The sequence below is a fragment of the Gymnodraco acuticeps genome, unplaced genomic scaffold (assembly GCF_902827175.1).
Source record: "Gymnodraco acuticeps unplaced genomic scaffold, fGymAcu1.1, whole genome shotgun sequence".
In the NCBI taxonomy this organism is placed as follows: Eukaryota; Metazoa; Chordata; class Actinopteri; order Perciformes; family Bathydraconidae; genus Gymnodraco; species Gymnodraco acuticeps.
This window is the reverse complement of record NW_022990459.1, coordinates 4,516,349-4,532,126: the sequence shown is the minus strand read 5'-3', so window position 1 is coordinate 4,532,126 and position 15,778 is coordinate 4,516,349. Positions and strand designations below refer to the sequence as shown.

Genomic DNA, 15,778 nt, shown 5'->3' with positions numbered 1-15,778 from the left:
TAGGTTTGGCTTGAACCGAGAGACATTTCCTGTTTTCCTATATAGATGATTGTAGTTTGAAAAAAGTCCTTGGGGTACAGATATTGAATACTGACTGACTGTTCATCTGAGTACTGCCTTTGACTGCGGTCTTCTAGTGTCAATGCTTGATTTTATTCTGGCTGTGCTTCTCCTTGTGACCATGGAGATACTGATAACTCTTCACAACTCTTCACACTGTGGTCCACAAATATGTAGGAAAAGCCAGTTCATTCAGCCATCCAATCGGTAGCTGGAACTTAAAGTTTACAGATACAGAAATATCCCATTTCTTTGCATTTGTTCCCACACTGCCAAATAAAAACTTGTAAATAGCTGTAGATTAAAATATATTAGCATGAAGTAGTCAAGGGGAAGCAGTGACAGTGACTGAATACAAAGACCATGTTTGGAGCTGATATCATATCCTGAACAATGTGAAGTATTGGTGAGGAGATGCATCTAGAATCCAACCTCTAATGAATCACTGCCATTCTAAATTAACACGTGTTGAAAAAATGTGTATGTTTTGCTACATTACTGTTCTATATATTTTGTTCAGGGGAGCTCTTTCCTGTTATGAGAAGGCTGATGAGTGATGTCTGGGCGTCGGAGATGTTCAGGGACCAAATGTCAGAGATCACAGCTTGTTGAATGTAGAGAGGGTGTGTGAAGTGATGTGGGATAGCAGGTCGAGTGTTCCTGTCTGTGTTTTTCAGGACATGTAGACGCCACAAGTGCTCTTTGTGGTTTTACACTTGAAGTGTAACGACATTCCTTAGATGTGCTGTTACAAGGATGATTTCCAGTCAAGTTGTCCCGCAGTCTGGAGCTAATTCTCAGGCAAAACATTAGATAATGTACCTTTCAGATTTTATCTTGGCAGGTTTCATAACGCAGCACAAGAACAGTTTTTCACTGTGCTCCACTCTTTTTTAGTTTTTTTTTAACCACTGAGGAAATAACGTGGTTAAATATTGATATTTATACAGTAAGTGGTGAAATCAAGCTGTTCATGTTATTATCAAATCATGCTGTGGCACTAAACATTAGTGTACTGTACCCCATAGCCTATTGGACATGATTTAACTATTCATGTTTTAATTAAGTAAAGTTTATGTGTTTCAATTGTTGAAGTAATGTACTGTATATACGATGTGAAGGAGAAAGATCAGTCAGAGGGTTCGTGACCTGATGTGATGCAGCGGCACTGTTATGTCATTAATGTGTCAGCGCTCTCACAGAGTTCCCTGAAAACACGCTGAACATCTATTAAAGAGATCCATCAACATTGAAGCTCATGTGGCAGCCAAGCTCCCTGTAGCAGCCTGCTGACATGTTCATTAATTAAGGACATGATGAATTGTATTGATCCTGGAGGGGAAATGCAGAGAAATCTCAGCATAAACTCATGTGCTTTCCAAAAGCAACATTCAATCCATCATCAGACTGTTACACTGATTCTTTTACAAAAACAAACTCAACAGCATCACACACAGTTTTCCCACACCCAGCCAAATAGGTGTGACCATCATCATCACAAACACTGATGCCCCTGTAAGCATTATGACTCAATTAGGATAACAAAATAAGATGATTGCAAGTCTAGTACTTTACTAATACAACTAATTTAACATTTCTCATCTTGAAACACTGTGTGTGTATATGTATATGCTTCCATAACTTCAAAACAATCAAAAAACAAAATGTGAATAATGTTAAAGCTGCATTTTTTGTAAATGCTACGAGACTTATTAATTGCAGAGAAAAGGGTGAGATAACCCAAACTTGGTACTTCACTCGCATGCATTACATCCTGATAGGTAACAAGACTGAAAATGCACCAATACACTCACATTTTTTTACGCTATATATGAAGCCACAATCTGGTTAGCTACATTAGCATAGGAGGCTATAGACTGAAAACAGGGCCTAAATAACAAAACTCACATATTTAGCTGAGCATCGCCTGCAAAGCTGAATAACAAATATGATTTTGTTTGTTAATACTGTGAGAGAAGCTAGGCTAACTGCCGATTAGCTGTAGATTGTATGTAGCATGTAGCATGTAGGCATGAGTTCTATCAATACCCTTGTGTCACTCTAAGAAGGAAAAATAACAAGGTGAGAAAATGAAAACTTTTATTTTAAATAATTAACTTTTCACTTTAACATATTGTTCTTTCTTCGGATGGAACAAAAAAACGCTCATAACATTACATGACTGCTCAAATTATTTGTATTATTAGATATTAATAGGATCCCTATAAAGTAGGCCTATATTAATTACTCGTTATTCTCTACTAATAGTTCATTAAAGACTGTATAATGACTATTTTGCACATCCCTTTCAAGATTTCAAGATCTGGTCACAAACATGGCTCCTGTGTGGCCTATGGTAATGGTAAAGATTCAGATGCAATGAACGCAAGTCTCATACGGAACTATCCATTATTATGCTTTCCGCGACACTATATTAGTGTGACAGTGGCACTTCTGTCACTGCACTGTGGAAATAACTAGCATACAGGCTGCACCTCGTCACTGTATAAGAACCTTTATAACTCTAATCTGAAACTCTCTGTTGAGACTTTAAACTGGAGAAGACAACAGGAAGGATCTGTGCTTATTATGAGACATTGATCAGTCCAGTGGACACTGCTCTGCTCTACAGGTGAGTCCTTAATCATTAATCTGATTTGATCAGATCTTATTTACACCGTATTACTAATTCTTGTCTGTGTGTGTTTTTTATTGAAATAAAGCCAATATTAATTCTTCATTGACATTTGTAGAATGTATGATTTGAATACATTTGAATGCCTCAAGGTCATTTAAACTTCATAGATTAATTTGCAAATATGTATGTGTCACAAGCAGAAGACTTGTCCTGGATCAAGATGACTCACAACAAAAGGTTTCAGGGTATTCCCATGTCCAAGGTATGTTTTGAAAAGCTGGGACAACTTGACAGTAAGCCTAATATGAAACATTTTCTGTTTTTAAACCGCTTACCCGGTGGATCATTCTTTAAAAAATGTCCTTGAGTGAAACCAAACCCTTTCAGAGAAGAGACAAGAAGTGAACATCAAGTGAAACGATTTCATTTGCACAATTCCTTCCGCATCTGTATTAAATATGTGGGTCTAGATCTGCTGACTGAGGGCATGAATCATATAATTTTTGAACTTATTAAAATATTTAATTTTGCCCTCCGGATGAGGGCTTTTGCCTTTCCTTTTTTTGTTTATCAACCCAAATGTATGCAATCACGTTATCTTCAAATCTATTGGACGTTTGATGTTTTCAGATCACTACCAAAAGATCAAATTCATTAAGAAAACTATAAAAATCAACATATATTTGCATATGTATTCAACTTTTCCAATTCTGATGCATATCTGTGTGGAAAGTTCTCTATCACCGTTGCAAATCTGGATAGTGCTAGTTCCCCCTTTTTCTCAATTTAAGCCACCAACTCTTGATTTGGTTAATATAATGCGTCTCTTCCGCTCTAGGATATTACCGTTTGTTGGTTTGAAGACAGTTTTCTGTTAGAGTTGTTAGAGCCTTCAGTAAGAGGGTTATTTATACTACGATAAGTTGCAAAATGAAACAGTTGATCTCTATTTAAGTAATAACTGTCATCTGATGCAATGACTGTCAATTGCATCATTTAATGCTGTAAAACAATCATAGTTATTGTTGAATACAGGGCAGCAAATAAAGCCGATGTTTATACGTGCAGAGACAAAGGCTCAATACATTTGAATCCAGGAGGGAGACGTACAGTATCAGGTATGACTTTTGATGATCGGATGTTTCTCTGTCTCTAGTCAATGAGAGGTTTGTGTAAAGTGGAGGACTATGAATTCCTGGGACTGTCGGAAAATATGAGAAAAGACGGAATAGGAGGTTCAGAAAACAACTTCAGAGGCAAACAGGAGGATAGGGTAAGAGACACAGACGCTACATGTTACAAAACTCAAAGTTGTAACATTCCACTAATAAAATAAAGAATTTTTTTTTCCAGGCCCGCCGGAAACAGGAGAGGGAGCAGCTGGAAAAAAAGAGACTCCAAGAAATAGAAGATAGCAAGAAGGTGTACACACACACACACACACACACACACACACACACACACACACACACACACACACACACACACACACACACCTAAACAGAATTCTTGGACTTTGTGTGCAGTGTGTTAAACAGAAAGAGGAGACACATGCAGTAGACACAAACATGCAAACCCCTGCAACCCTCTCACACTACCATATGACCTATTTGAGCAGCCTTGTTTCCCATCAGCGCTGGCAGTGTATTGGGCTCACACCCACACCGCAGCAGCTCTTGACAGTCAAACAGTAGTTAAGTGAGCTGATTGTTGAAATGACAGATTGTCCTGGTTGTCTGCAATATCTACTAAGGTGACGCTCTGATGAGAAGAAAACAAAAATGTAGTTTTACACCAGGTTAGATATAAGGAGTTAGCTCCTAGCCTCAGCTAGCAGAATTGTGAGTTACTTCTTTTCATAAATGAATTACAATTAATAGAGTTTCTCTTCCATTTCTGCTTCGACTGGTTAATCCTTTCTGGAAATCTAGCTACTGTAGTTATTCACAATCAGCATGTGGAATCAGCAGAAAGGCAGCAGCGTGACACTGAGTTCGATGAGTGGTAATGTCATCACTACACCACATAAGGATACATCAAATTCACTTCCATGGAAATGACAAAACTATGGCCCTCTGTCAAGGCTGCCGGGCTTATCATTCCCTGCAAACCTCACTCACACTTCACGGCACCACACACACACACACACACACACACATTTTACAGCAGCACCATCACACATTTGGCATTAAAAAGCACGAGTGTGTTCATGTGATGTGTTCATTCAAATACACATCCACTGTTGTCAAAACAGATGCACATCCTCATGGATATGGAATGCACACACACACACACACATACACACACACACACACGCACACACACGCACATACACAGCTGTGGGAGTTTTGAGCAGCTCCCTCTTTCCTGACGAAAGTGTGTGAGGTCAATACGGGTTGTTGTCAGTGTTTCCGCTGCACACAAACACACACACACACACACACACACACACACACACACACACACACACACACACACACACACACACACACACACACACACACACACACACACACACACACACACACACACACACACACACACAGCTGTGGGAGTTTTGAGCAGCTCCCTCTTTCCTGACAAAAGTGTGTGAGGTCAATACGGGTTGTTGTCAGTGTTTCCGCTGCACACAGACACAAACACACACACACACACACACACACACACACACACACACACACACACACACACACACACACACACACACACACACACACACACACACACCACACACACACACACACACACACACACACACACACACACACAGGAAGCTGATGACAACATCAACTCTGAAGGATGGGACAGTCACTCTCACCTCAGTTTGGAATGTACTATCCGCTGAAGCTGAACCCCAACTTAAACTCAGACAAACACACAGACTTCTGAACATATGCATTTATACTAGTTGCGTACCAGATACCTAAACACACACACTGCTGGAATGCCACAGTGAAGCCAGAGTAATTACAGACACGCTGTGTAATGTGTCAAACCTAACATTCAGGTCAGGGATGATTGCTTTTTTCAAAGTCCAAACAGAACTACTCAAAAGTAAGATGAAATGAATTCTAATCCTGAGGTGTTTTCATCAAATGTTCATAAGAAACTAAAGCATATTGGTTGGATTGCATTAATATTGTGTCTATGGGTTTTATAAGCAAGAACAAAATGTTTGTGTAATTACTGCCAGGGTTTCTTTTGCAAAGGGAACGCATCGTGATAAAATATCCTTTTCTTTAGAGCCGAGCTGAAATCGTTGTTGGCAACCTAAATGCTGCACAGGATTCCACCAATTCATCTGGCCACTAAAACCCCAGATTGCCCAGGCGTACATCTGCAAACAAAGCTATTTTAGACCCCATGTTAAAATGCTTAAAATAACAGCAGGAACAAGCTTGTGTGAATTTTCACTCACTCACCAGTTTATTTCCAATTACATTTATTAAAATGACATATTATTACGGGCGTGATAAATGCTGTCTCAGGTAGCTAGCTGTTAGCTCTGATGCTCCACTAACAATGTTCAATTTTGGGATTAGCCAGGAGGAAGGGCCCTGCCAAGATGGCGATATCTCAACAGCTATTGGATTGATTTGATGCAGATATTTGTGCCCGAGATTTAATTGCAATGACTTCCATGAACCCTTCATTTAGCTCCTTAAGCGGGTCAAAGCTTTTATTTATTCAGTGAACTATCTTAACTTCTGCGTGATGGGTTAGCACAAAGATAGTTGGTTTTTTTAAAACACCAAATGTTGGCATTTTACCTACCTCAGGCAAGGGAGCCGGAGGTATTGTAGAGCCCTTTCTAAATATTTCCTTCTGTCGTGTTTCCACACCTCTGCAGCTCTGACTGCTCTAAACAATGACACTCGAATCCACAACCAACAACACCGGCCAGATGGCAAATTGCAACCATGATGCTGTGATTGGATCAGAGGCACAAAACTAGTATTAACACAATTTGTCAATTAGTCAGTGATCGCCAATCAAGCGCAATTTGTTCAAAGTATGCTACTCCATCTTTACACACACCAAGAAGACAAACAAGTGTGCAAGTGTCCAAATGCCCATTTTCAACTCAAGGCTTTTTTGGAAAGAATGTCCTGATTGTACGCCTAAAAGGGTGTGTGTGTGTGTGTGTGTGTGTGTGTGTGTGTGTGTGTGTGTGTGTGTGTGTGTGTGTGTGTGTGTGTGTGTTCAGCATGTAATTGGGGATGTAACGGTTTAACTGCTTTCACCTTCACACCATATGTGTCAGCATGTCTCGGTATTGAAACTGACATTAAAGTAAATGGCAACTTCCTCCGCACATTTCTGCTCCCCCGACACACACACACACACACACACACACACACACACACACACACACACACACACACACACACACACACACACACACACACACACACGTTAATTGATGACAGGCACTGATGGTGGAGAGGCACTGACATCTCACATGTATCGCATTTGTACTGTTTATAGTCTTTCCTACACAAGGATAAAAGATATGTCATTTTCTCTCACATTCTCGTGAAAAATTATACATACAAACACACAGAAGGAAACTGGATCCAAGAGAGTGATTCTCAGTCTAATGTGAGGTCAGGGGAAAACAGCCAGAACTTTTCAACACACACACACACGCACACACACGCACGCACACACACACACACACACACACACACACACACACACACACACACACACACACACACACACACACACACACACACACACACACACACACACACACACACACACACACACACACACACACGCCTACTTGAGGCTCAGAGGTGCAGCCCAGCAGAATGTATGTATTGTTGAATCATAGTACCAGGGAGACTTTGTTACGTTAAAATGGCTCTACAGAGCTTTAAGATGTGAGAGAGGATTTGTTTGAGGCAAGTTTCTTTCTTTTTCTTTTCCAAAGTTGGTTTGCAGCTGCAAAATTTAGTCCGTAGCTCTGTTCTTTGTTAATATGGAGCATGACATAGGTTGCAGGATACAATTTAAATAAACCATAAAAGAGATCAAAAAGTAAGCATCTCACATATACTTCACAAAAGGTACACACATTACTAGAGAGTGGAAACAGAGAGTTTTTTTTCACCATTGGTTTATTTCATGACTACAAATCAATCATGGCCCTCTACTTACATACTTGTGGTGGACAAAAAATGATTGAGTAAAATGATATAAACAAAAACAACCCCGGAGGGATCCCCTCTCCCAGCACTGACAGACGTGTATCATCGTTCATCTACTATTTACCCATCGAACAAAGCTTTCATCTGGAGTAACATCTCTGGCCACCCAATGACATAGTCCAGTCCACTCTTTACTGACTTCTGAGGGGAATATATCTAGCTCTTAAATTGGTAAATGCTTCCCTGTTCTTATGCTTTTGGAATAGAAGTGTACAAAAGGCTTATCAAAGATTTGTCCTGGATATAACGGGCGCTAACGCTAAACCCAAAAAGAAAAGTTGAGGGCTATTTAATCAAAACGACTACTAGAAAGACACTCAAACTTTGAGTAGACCAAACCAAAACCTGGCATTCAATCTATTGCTGATATGCATATTTTGAATAACTCCATTTGGATGTAAAGTGTTGTGTGTATCCTCTGTGTTTCAGGTGAAAGAGGAGCAGTGGAAGACTCATGTACAGGAGCTGACCTCCAGCCAGGAGAAGATCTTGCAAGAAAGACTGGCAAGACTGAAGACATTCAGGGTAAACACACTCTAACACCTGCAGAAATCTTAATTAAAGATCTGAGACGTGCTATCAAGGTTCCTGGAAGCTAATATCGAGTTGCAGAGCGGTGGCAGTTCAAGTTCATGACTCATGGGTGTCAGTAGCTCCTCGGTTACAAAACTGTCCTCATGTGTAGACAAGCAATCGTTGCTTTATGTTTGGTTTGGCAGTGGAGTTTGTCGAGTCCTCCTGTCAGTCAAATGCTGTGGGAGGGACTAATAATCATTGATTTCTTTCTGTCTTCACACTACAGGAGTTCCAGAGGAAGGTGCTGGTGGAGGAGTCAGGGATGGAGGACAGGGAGGCCGGCCTCACAGCCAGCCAGCTGCTCACCAGGATGTAGACTGATGTATGATAAATCTGCTTTTTGTTGCACTTTAACATCAATAAATGGTCACTATGTCAACAGTAGTGTGATGGATGTTGGTGGGCATTTGAAGTGTGGTGCTGCTATTGTCCATCTTTCAGTCTTCATGCTAAGTGTGTCAAAGATTTCCCAGAAAGCAAGGCATGTGTGAGGCTTGTGTCTGCTACATTGGTCACATGTAGGGCCTGTGTTTCAACTTATAGCCTGACCTGAGTCAATATATATGTATCTCCATTGGACTCCTTTGTTTACTTCTGTAACATAGTGACATCAATATGTAACATGCGTTCCATCACATTGTACTTGATTGGCTTTGTGTCGGGACATCTCTAAACGGTTGACCAATCACAACAGACCCGGCCAGCTAACCAATCAGACCAGTCTGAGCTCTGGTTTCAGACAGAGGGTGAACAAAGGTGCTGCAGAACAGGCAGTATGAGAAAAATAAAGACATTTTTGAACATAAAAGCATGTAAACCTGTTGGTACATAATACCATTTTGAATCTGAAAATGAACTTTATAAGGCCCCTTTAAGTTGCTGTGCAAAAAGTTGGATCAAGTCACAATATAATGGAACTGGATCAACTAATACAGAAGAAATTCAGACTGCAATATATCCTATTATAACCCTAACCCTCTAAACAATAATAGTAAAATATTCCCATGATGATTCCATATCTACCTCAGTATTCTTCTGCTTTTTATTCAGCGGTCAATGAGAAAAGGATGAGGTCTGCAAGCCATTTATGGGCCATAAAACATAATTTAAAGATAATTTTCTGTGGAATTCACCTCTAAATGTTTCAAGCCCAGAAAGAAGATAATGAATAACGATGCACAGGCTGTGGGTGATTTATCTGACTCATAGAAAAAAGGTATAGCATGTGTGAATGGAAACTTTGATACAAATAATTGATGCATTTCAGTAAATGTTGCGAATGTGTGGGCAGTGTGTGTGCCTGTTTTGGTGATTGTGGCTGTGTGTTTTCACATAACTGCATGTGTGTACTGGTATTGCAGGACAGTCTAAACAAGATTTAAGAGACCCAGCTCACTGTGGCCTTCTATGGTAAACATGGGGGGCAGAAAATAGACGGAGACATTAATAAATATCAAGTTTCAGGGTCACTCTGGTCAACCCTGTCTCCTATGTTCCCATACAGAAGAAGCATATTTTCCCCCAGATATAGAGGCAGTTTTTAACAGGTGGTTAAGTCTTTAAATCAAAACAAAACGGGTGGTTAGCAATGTGTAGAAAAAATATCATGGTTTGCCCCTAAAATAAGAATGTTTTTCATGGGACTTAAATTTAAATAAGTCAACATTGACTTCTTGTTTTACAAACAGCGGTCTCCTCCTTGCGAAAGTCTGTTTGGAAAAGCATTAATTCCCGTTGCTCAAGGATCATATCATTCCTTCTCTTCCCTCCCGTAATTAATTTTGTATTTACTATTTTCGGATCCAAGTAATTAACGGATTATGTTTGCCGACAATGTTTAGTTTAGTCAGAGAACTCACGTGTTTCTTTAACGTGTTTATTAGAAGCAGCATATAGTTGAGTTTGGCGACTATGGCTCGGGCATCATCACTCCATAGATATACATAGCACGATGAGTGATGATCAAATAACTAACCCCCGAGCCTACAGGTGGAAGCTGGGGTGGTGGTGGGGCAGGCAAGCAGCAGCAGTGACGTAAAGCTTGCTGCGGCAATAGCAGCAGCAAGCAATGCATGGAGAGAGAACTGGCAGGTTAAATAGAGCGGCATATTAAGGAGGCTCTGTTTGGTTGGTTGCAGAGTGGCAAGGGGAGTTATGTATGAATGCAGCATAAGTGCTCGAGTTGACAGCCTGAACTAGCTCGCAGGCTTCGCCCCATTTATCAAATGATAATTTTTCAACAGCTAAACCTCAGGCAAAAATGTTCAATACCATGTCTCAGGTGTGGGATGGTCTACTAATTTGGAAATTGCAGTGGCTGTTGGGCATTGATTGTCTCAAAGTCTGCTGCAATTATTCCAATCTGTTGAGTGTAACTCTGACACATGCCGCAGGCGCTCAGGTAAAAAACAATAAGATGAAAAGATATATTTTTTAAAACACATTAATGTTCATGTGCCAGCTACCAGCTTCAATTATGCAACTGCCAAAACAGAAAGACCAAGAAAAGCTAAACATAGGTCTAATTCCTGGTGATCCAAAATGTGACTGATGCATCATTTATCATCATCAATCTTTAGAAGAAAGGGTTGTAATAAGTGCTTCTCATTTCTGGATATCTGCAATGTGGCATGTACTGTATGTGCTTGTGTGTGTTTGCATGATAAGGTGTGGCCTTCGGCATTTTCAAGAATGACACATACAGTAAAAGAATGCTATTTCTATAGAACTCTTTCTTCCGTATTTTAAAGGGCAAAAGCAGAATGAGAGACAGAGGGAGAAATAGATGAAGAGAGGTGAAGTGAGCTGAGGAGGAACAGGAGTTTCCAGTAGTCTGAAAGAGGAAAACCGGAAGAAACAAGACAAAGACATACAAGAACATGACCTTTCTCCTAGTGTCATCCTCCCTGCCTCCCTTCACACCCCCTCCAAACTCCAAAATACATTCAGTGCACTCTAAAAAGTCATTCGGGGGCCTTTTACCAACATTTAATTAAATGCATGGTTGCAAGATACACATTTGAATTAATTGATTTAGATAAACATTTTAAGTTGCAAACATTAATTTATAAGTTGTGTTGACGTAATAATTGGTAATTACATCAACTTAATATTGTGTGTAATTTAAACTCGGATTTCTGCGTTAATTGACTTAAAACAAAATTCAAGTTGTAGTAAGTAATGCAATTGGCTTGATAACTTAATTGTTCTCCACCTTGAGTTAAGGATTTCAAGTCCACTCCCACTTAACATGCCTGGACAAGTTCCGACAGTTAAGACAAATAGAAATATACAAAGAACATTTTTAAGGTGAGTGTCATCTTTTGTCATTCAAATACAGTAGATAGCCTTGTAGTTGCACTGTATAGGCAAATTGCTGTTTGACCACAATTAGCATTCTTTGAACTGTGAATAGTTCTGTGAGAGGATACAAAGTACAGTAGTAGAGGCTACTGTGAGTGTAAAAATACTTTGGTTACTATTGTGATATAACTTTTGATTAAAAAAATGTATTGGTGAAGCAGATCAAGGACATGCTTCTTGAGGTAGGATCGTTATTTAGAGTTGTCATTGAAATGCAAGTTGTTGGCAGTCACCCATTCAGAATATATTCATTTAGGTCATTTCTCTTTTTTTCATTTTTCAAAAATAGCACAATACAATTGAAGTACGCAGAGAACTAGCCATCCGCTGCCTTGTTGTGTACCTTGGAGAAAAGGAAGAGGACCTTTTCAAGGAGTTTAGCGACGTAATTAAAAATCTTGAAATAACATAAAATCCACGGGCACAGTGTCACAGGACAAAAGCACTGCTCTTTGTCAGTTACATTTTGAAGCATATTGCACTTTTGGCCACACCCCAATCAATAATATCTTAGCAACGTTCAGCATGGATCGGTGTTGACAGCAATAGCGTGGGAAAATGATAGTGTAACATTTGAAAAGTGGCTTCTGCTCTTCACTTTAGTATTTTATGGAACCAGCAAAAAAGATGAGAAGATACACTAAAACTTGCACGGTTGTGATTGACAAAATCTGTCCACATGCATTGAAACACTAGGCAAAGTACTCAAAAGCACCTCTGTGTGTCTTCAGGACCACATTGCCATGACGACACACACATGCAGACTCAATAGGTGAAAGCAATACCAGCGTTGCTTTAGCAGCTGGTAATAATGGCTCTGAATTAGCTAAGAGTGACAGTTTAAAAATAATGCAATTACCTAATTCATTATCTCTTATGCGCTAACCTATTATTTAATGTGCTTCAAAAGGACATGAATATCGCCTTCATCAGTGACCGGTCCACCCCAGGATCTGACCATACGATGGCAACCATCGTGGTCCAGGGAAACAAATGAATGAGCAAGCATTCTGCGTTAAATGTGTTCATACCGTTTAAAATAATGACTGTCGGCAGTGTAAACATCTTTGTTACATCTTTTGTAAAATGGATGTGTGTGATCTGCAGATTGGTGGCCATTGAGAGTTTGTTACTGTAGTTTCACAAAAACGTTACAGATTTTACATATTTGGCACTGGTTTTAAATATGCAAAGGCCTCTAACTTCGAGCATTTATTTGCTGTGTCCCCATTTCCCATGGTTATATGGCTAATGTGTTTATTTATTATTTGTGGGGCAATTTAAATTTGTGTTATTTATCTTTTTTTTCTCAAGATTTAAATGAAGTTCAGCGCAAGTTCTTTCAGGAAGACTGGGTGTATATACATTCACTCCACAGCTGCATATAATCAGCTCATCACAGGCGTTCTCTTTAACCTATTACATTTCACCTCATTCTCCAGCAGCCAATCAACGTGCTGCAGCCAAACTTTAAAATGGTTCTCCTCTCTCCTGCTGTGATTCCAGGTTTTCATGCTGCCGCCCGCCTCCTCCCCATCCACCTCCTTTCATTGTATCCAGTGCCAGGAGAGCTAATCCAAAGACCTCATCACATCCCCTCTTCATCCCATCTCCTCATCAAATCCAGATCTTCAGCATCATCACCAGTGTCTAGACCCCGGGGGGGTTCCCTATATGCTCACGGCTGCATTTCCCCCTTTAGATATACGATTTCAGGATCGGGGTCTAATCGCCAAAGACTTAACATTTATCATATGACATGTGTCAATAAATGTTCAAACTAAATGAAGCCTCTCCTGATTGAAATATCATGTGTTGAAATAAACTACTGCAGTTCAAAATAAAAAAGTGAATTGCCTAACATTCTTGTTAGGCAATAGAATTAATTCATTTCTTTCTTTAACGGCAAAAACATGAAAAAGCTAAAAAAAAAAAAAACTATGAATACAATATATTTGGAGCAACTTAATTTATAAATGGTTGTCAACTTAAAATCTTGTGTTCACAATGGTAATTAAGTAAAACTTAAAATTCCTTTTAAATCATGTGGTAAACATGTTGGAACAACTTGATCTTTGGAGTAATCAACTTAAAAACGTGTGTTTATGCTACCAATTATTAAGTAAGTGGTAATTAAAAACACCTCTGATTGTAGAAGAAAAGCCTTCTCCCCTAACTCAAATAAGTTTGTTGGTTTAACACAATTTCATTAGAAGATGTCATAACTCAATACACATTGACGCAAACTGTTGCATTGATTTTCTTTGATGAGCCAAAGCATTTGTTTTTAGAGTGTGGAGTTTGCTTGAAAAGATGTAGCATTTGTTCACAGACAGACTGTACACACACTACACAGCTATGACGTTTCTGCTGACTTCATAAGATGGGCTTGCAAAGCTCTAATGGAAACCCCGGCAGAGTAACCAGCAGACACACAGCTGACAACCTAAACTATTGGATGTGTCTGCATGTGTCCCAACAATGCATGCAACACGGCAGCTGCTAACTCTCCAGACAGGTGAACTAGCTGTGCTCTGCGCTCACGCTGCAAATGTTGATAAAAGAGGGATTAACCTGTTTGTGCAAAGGTTATTGCTGCAGCTTGGCGGCTTGTTGCGTAATTCAACCACTGCTGCAGACAATGTAATAATCCGGTTGGTTAAGGGTTAGTTCAGAATTCATTACATTTACCTATATCTTGGAGCTCACCTCACAATGTAAACAGCTCACTGGATAGCTTAATGTGATTGGGATTTGATATTAAGGAAGAATTGTTTCCAGTGATTTCTGTTCTGTTTTGACCTGACGTCAAAGGGGGTGTGGTATTTGGAATATTACTTCTCAGAACGGTTGTGCGTATGACTGGAAGAGTACAATGAGTAAAAGTATGAATGTGAATGAATACTGAGACAGATCAGGGCAGGCCAGGAATCAGCCAGAGGCATGTGGAACCAATGCACGCCCGCAATTAACCAGTGTTCAGAATCAAAACAATTTTTTTGAATAAATGTATTGTACAATATCTACATGGTTCATTGTGTGCTTGCTTGGTATTGTGTCTTACTGTATAGCATGTTTAAATCTGCCTTTCAGTTCAGATTGCTGTGCATACATTAAAGGAAGACATTTTGACTTTTACTTAAATACTTTTCTTTTATAAATCAAACCTGCGTCAAGGTGTGAGTCAGTTCCTAGCAGAGCTACTACAGTCAGACATTAGAGCAGTTTGCTTGTTGGCACAGTTCAAAGCTAGAATGGTGAATGTAAAATTAAAAGGCATTTCAGGGCCATCCTCTCTTTGTAAATACATTTATTACTGAACTTTTTCTGTTCTCTCAATCCTTTCCTTCCCTTTTTCAAGTTTTGTCCAGGTCTACCCTAGTTAGGGGAAAACCGGTGGGACTCTTGATGCTTAAATTATCCATCAGCTTTCAGTCATTTTATATTAGCCTGCGTTTGCCTTCACAGCCATCAGCTTAAGTTCTGCCTGTCTAATGCTAAAGCTACTGTAAGCCTTTGAAAAAGCCAAATATTTACGTGCATGTGGTCACTGAGAGCAGGGTTTGTCGAATGACCCGACTATATCAAGCATTAACTTACATAATCCTCTTTGGAAATGCACATAGTTAGATCAGACAGAGGAATCGGATTTGTGAATATAGAAATAATAAATCTGCTGCACATCCGGATTTGGTTAAGTTGTGGGTTAATACATCTTCTGCAGAGCAGCAGCTTTTTCTTGGAGAGCTGAAACTAAAGGTACTATTCATCGAGTTCTGTCCTGTCCAGTTCAAGACTTCACCGAAATCTGTGGAGCACATTTTTCTCGATCACACATACTTGTCAGGAAAATGAATCCCATAAAGTTGCTAAGGCCCTTCCTACAATCAGGACATGGTAAGCCATACACTCATCATGTGCACTT

General features: G+C 39.6%; 1 protein-coding gene across 2 annotated transcripts; it reads left to right on the top strand.

Annotated features, from left to right (window-relative positions):
* Window positions 1-2,615: 2,615 nt before the first annotated feature.
* LOC117552447 (U2 small nuclear ribonucleoprotein auxiliary factor 35 kDa subunit-related protein 1-like) lies at window positions 2,616-8,838 on the top strand. 2 transcript variants are annotated; one of them, XM_034225863.1, is made up of 6 exons: window positions 2,616-2,692; window positions 2,899-2,960; window positions 3,855-3,971; window positions 4,052-4,120; window positions 8,344-8,439; window positions 8,717-8,838. In XM_034225863.1, exons 2-6 carry the CDS (start codon window positions 2,919-2,921, stop codon window positions 8,804-8,806), a joined length of 414 nt encoding a protein of 137 aa, XP_034081754.1. In that variant the 5' UTR covers window positions 2,616-2,692; window positions 2,899-2,918; the 3' UTR covers window positions 8,807-8,838. The 2 variants fall into 2 exon arrangements, with proteins under 2 accessions (XP_034081754.1, XP_034081755.1); XM_034225864.1 differs by having other exon boundaries at window positions 2,626-2,692; window positions 2,896-2,960.
* The last annotated feature ends 6,940 nt before the right edge of the window (window positions 8,839-15,778 follow it).

What these genes read in the sequence shown, in the direction of transcription:
- LOC117552447 (XM_034225863.1), top strand. Translation starts at nt 2,919, where the DNA reads ATGACTCACAACAAAAGGTTTCAGGGTATTCCCATGTCCAAG. An exon ending in AGGGTATTCCCATGTCCAAG is followed by an intron (nt 2,961 to 3,854) that starts GTATGTTTTGAA and finishes CTCTGTCTCTAG; the next exon opens with TCAATGAGAGGTTTGTGTAA. An exon ending in AAATAGAAGATAGCAAGAAG is followed by an intron (nt 4,121 to 8,343) that starts GTGTACACACAC and finishes TCTGTGTTTCAG; the next exon opens with GTGAAAGAGGAGCAGTGGAA.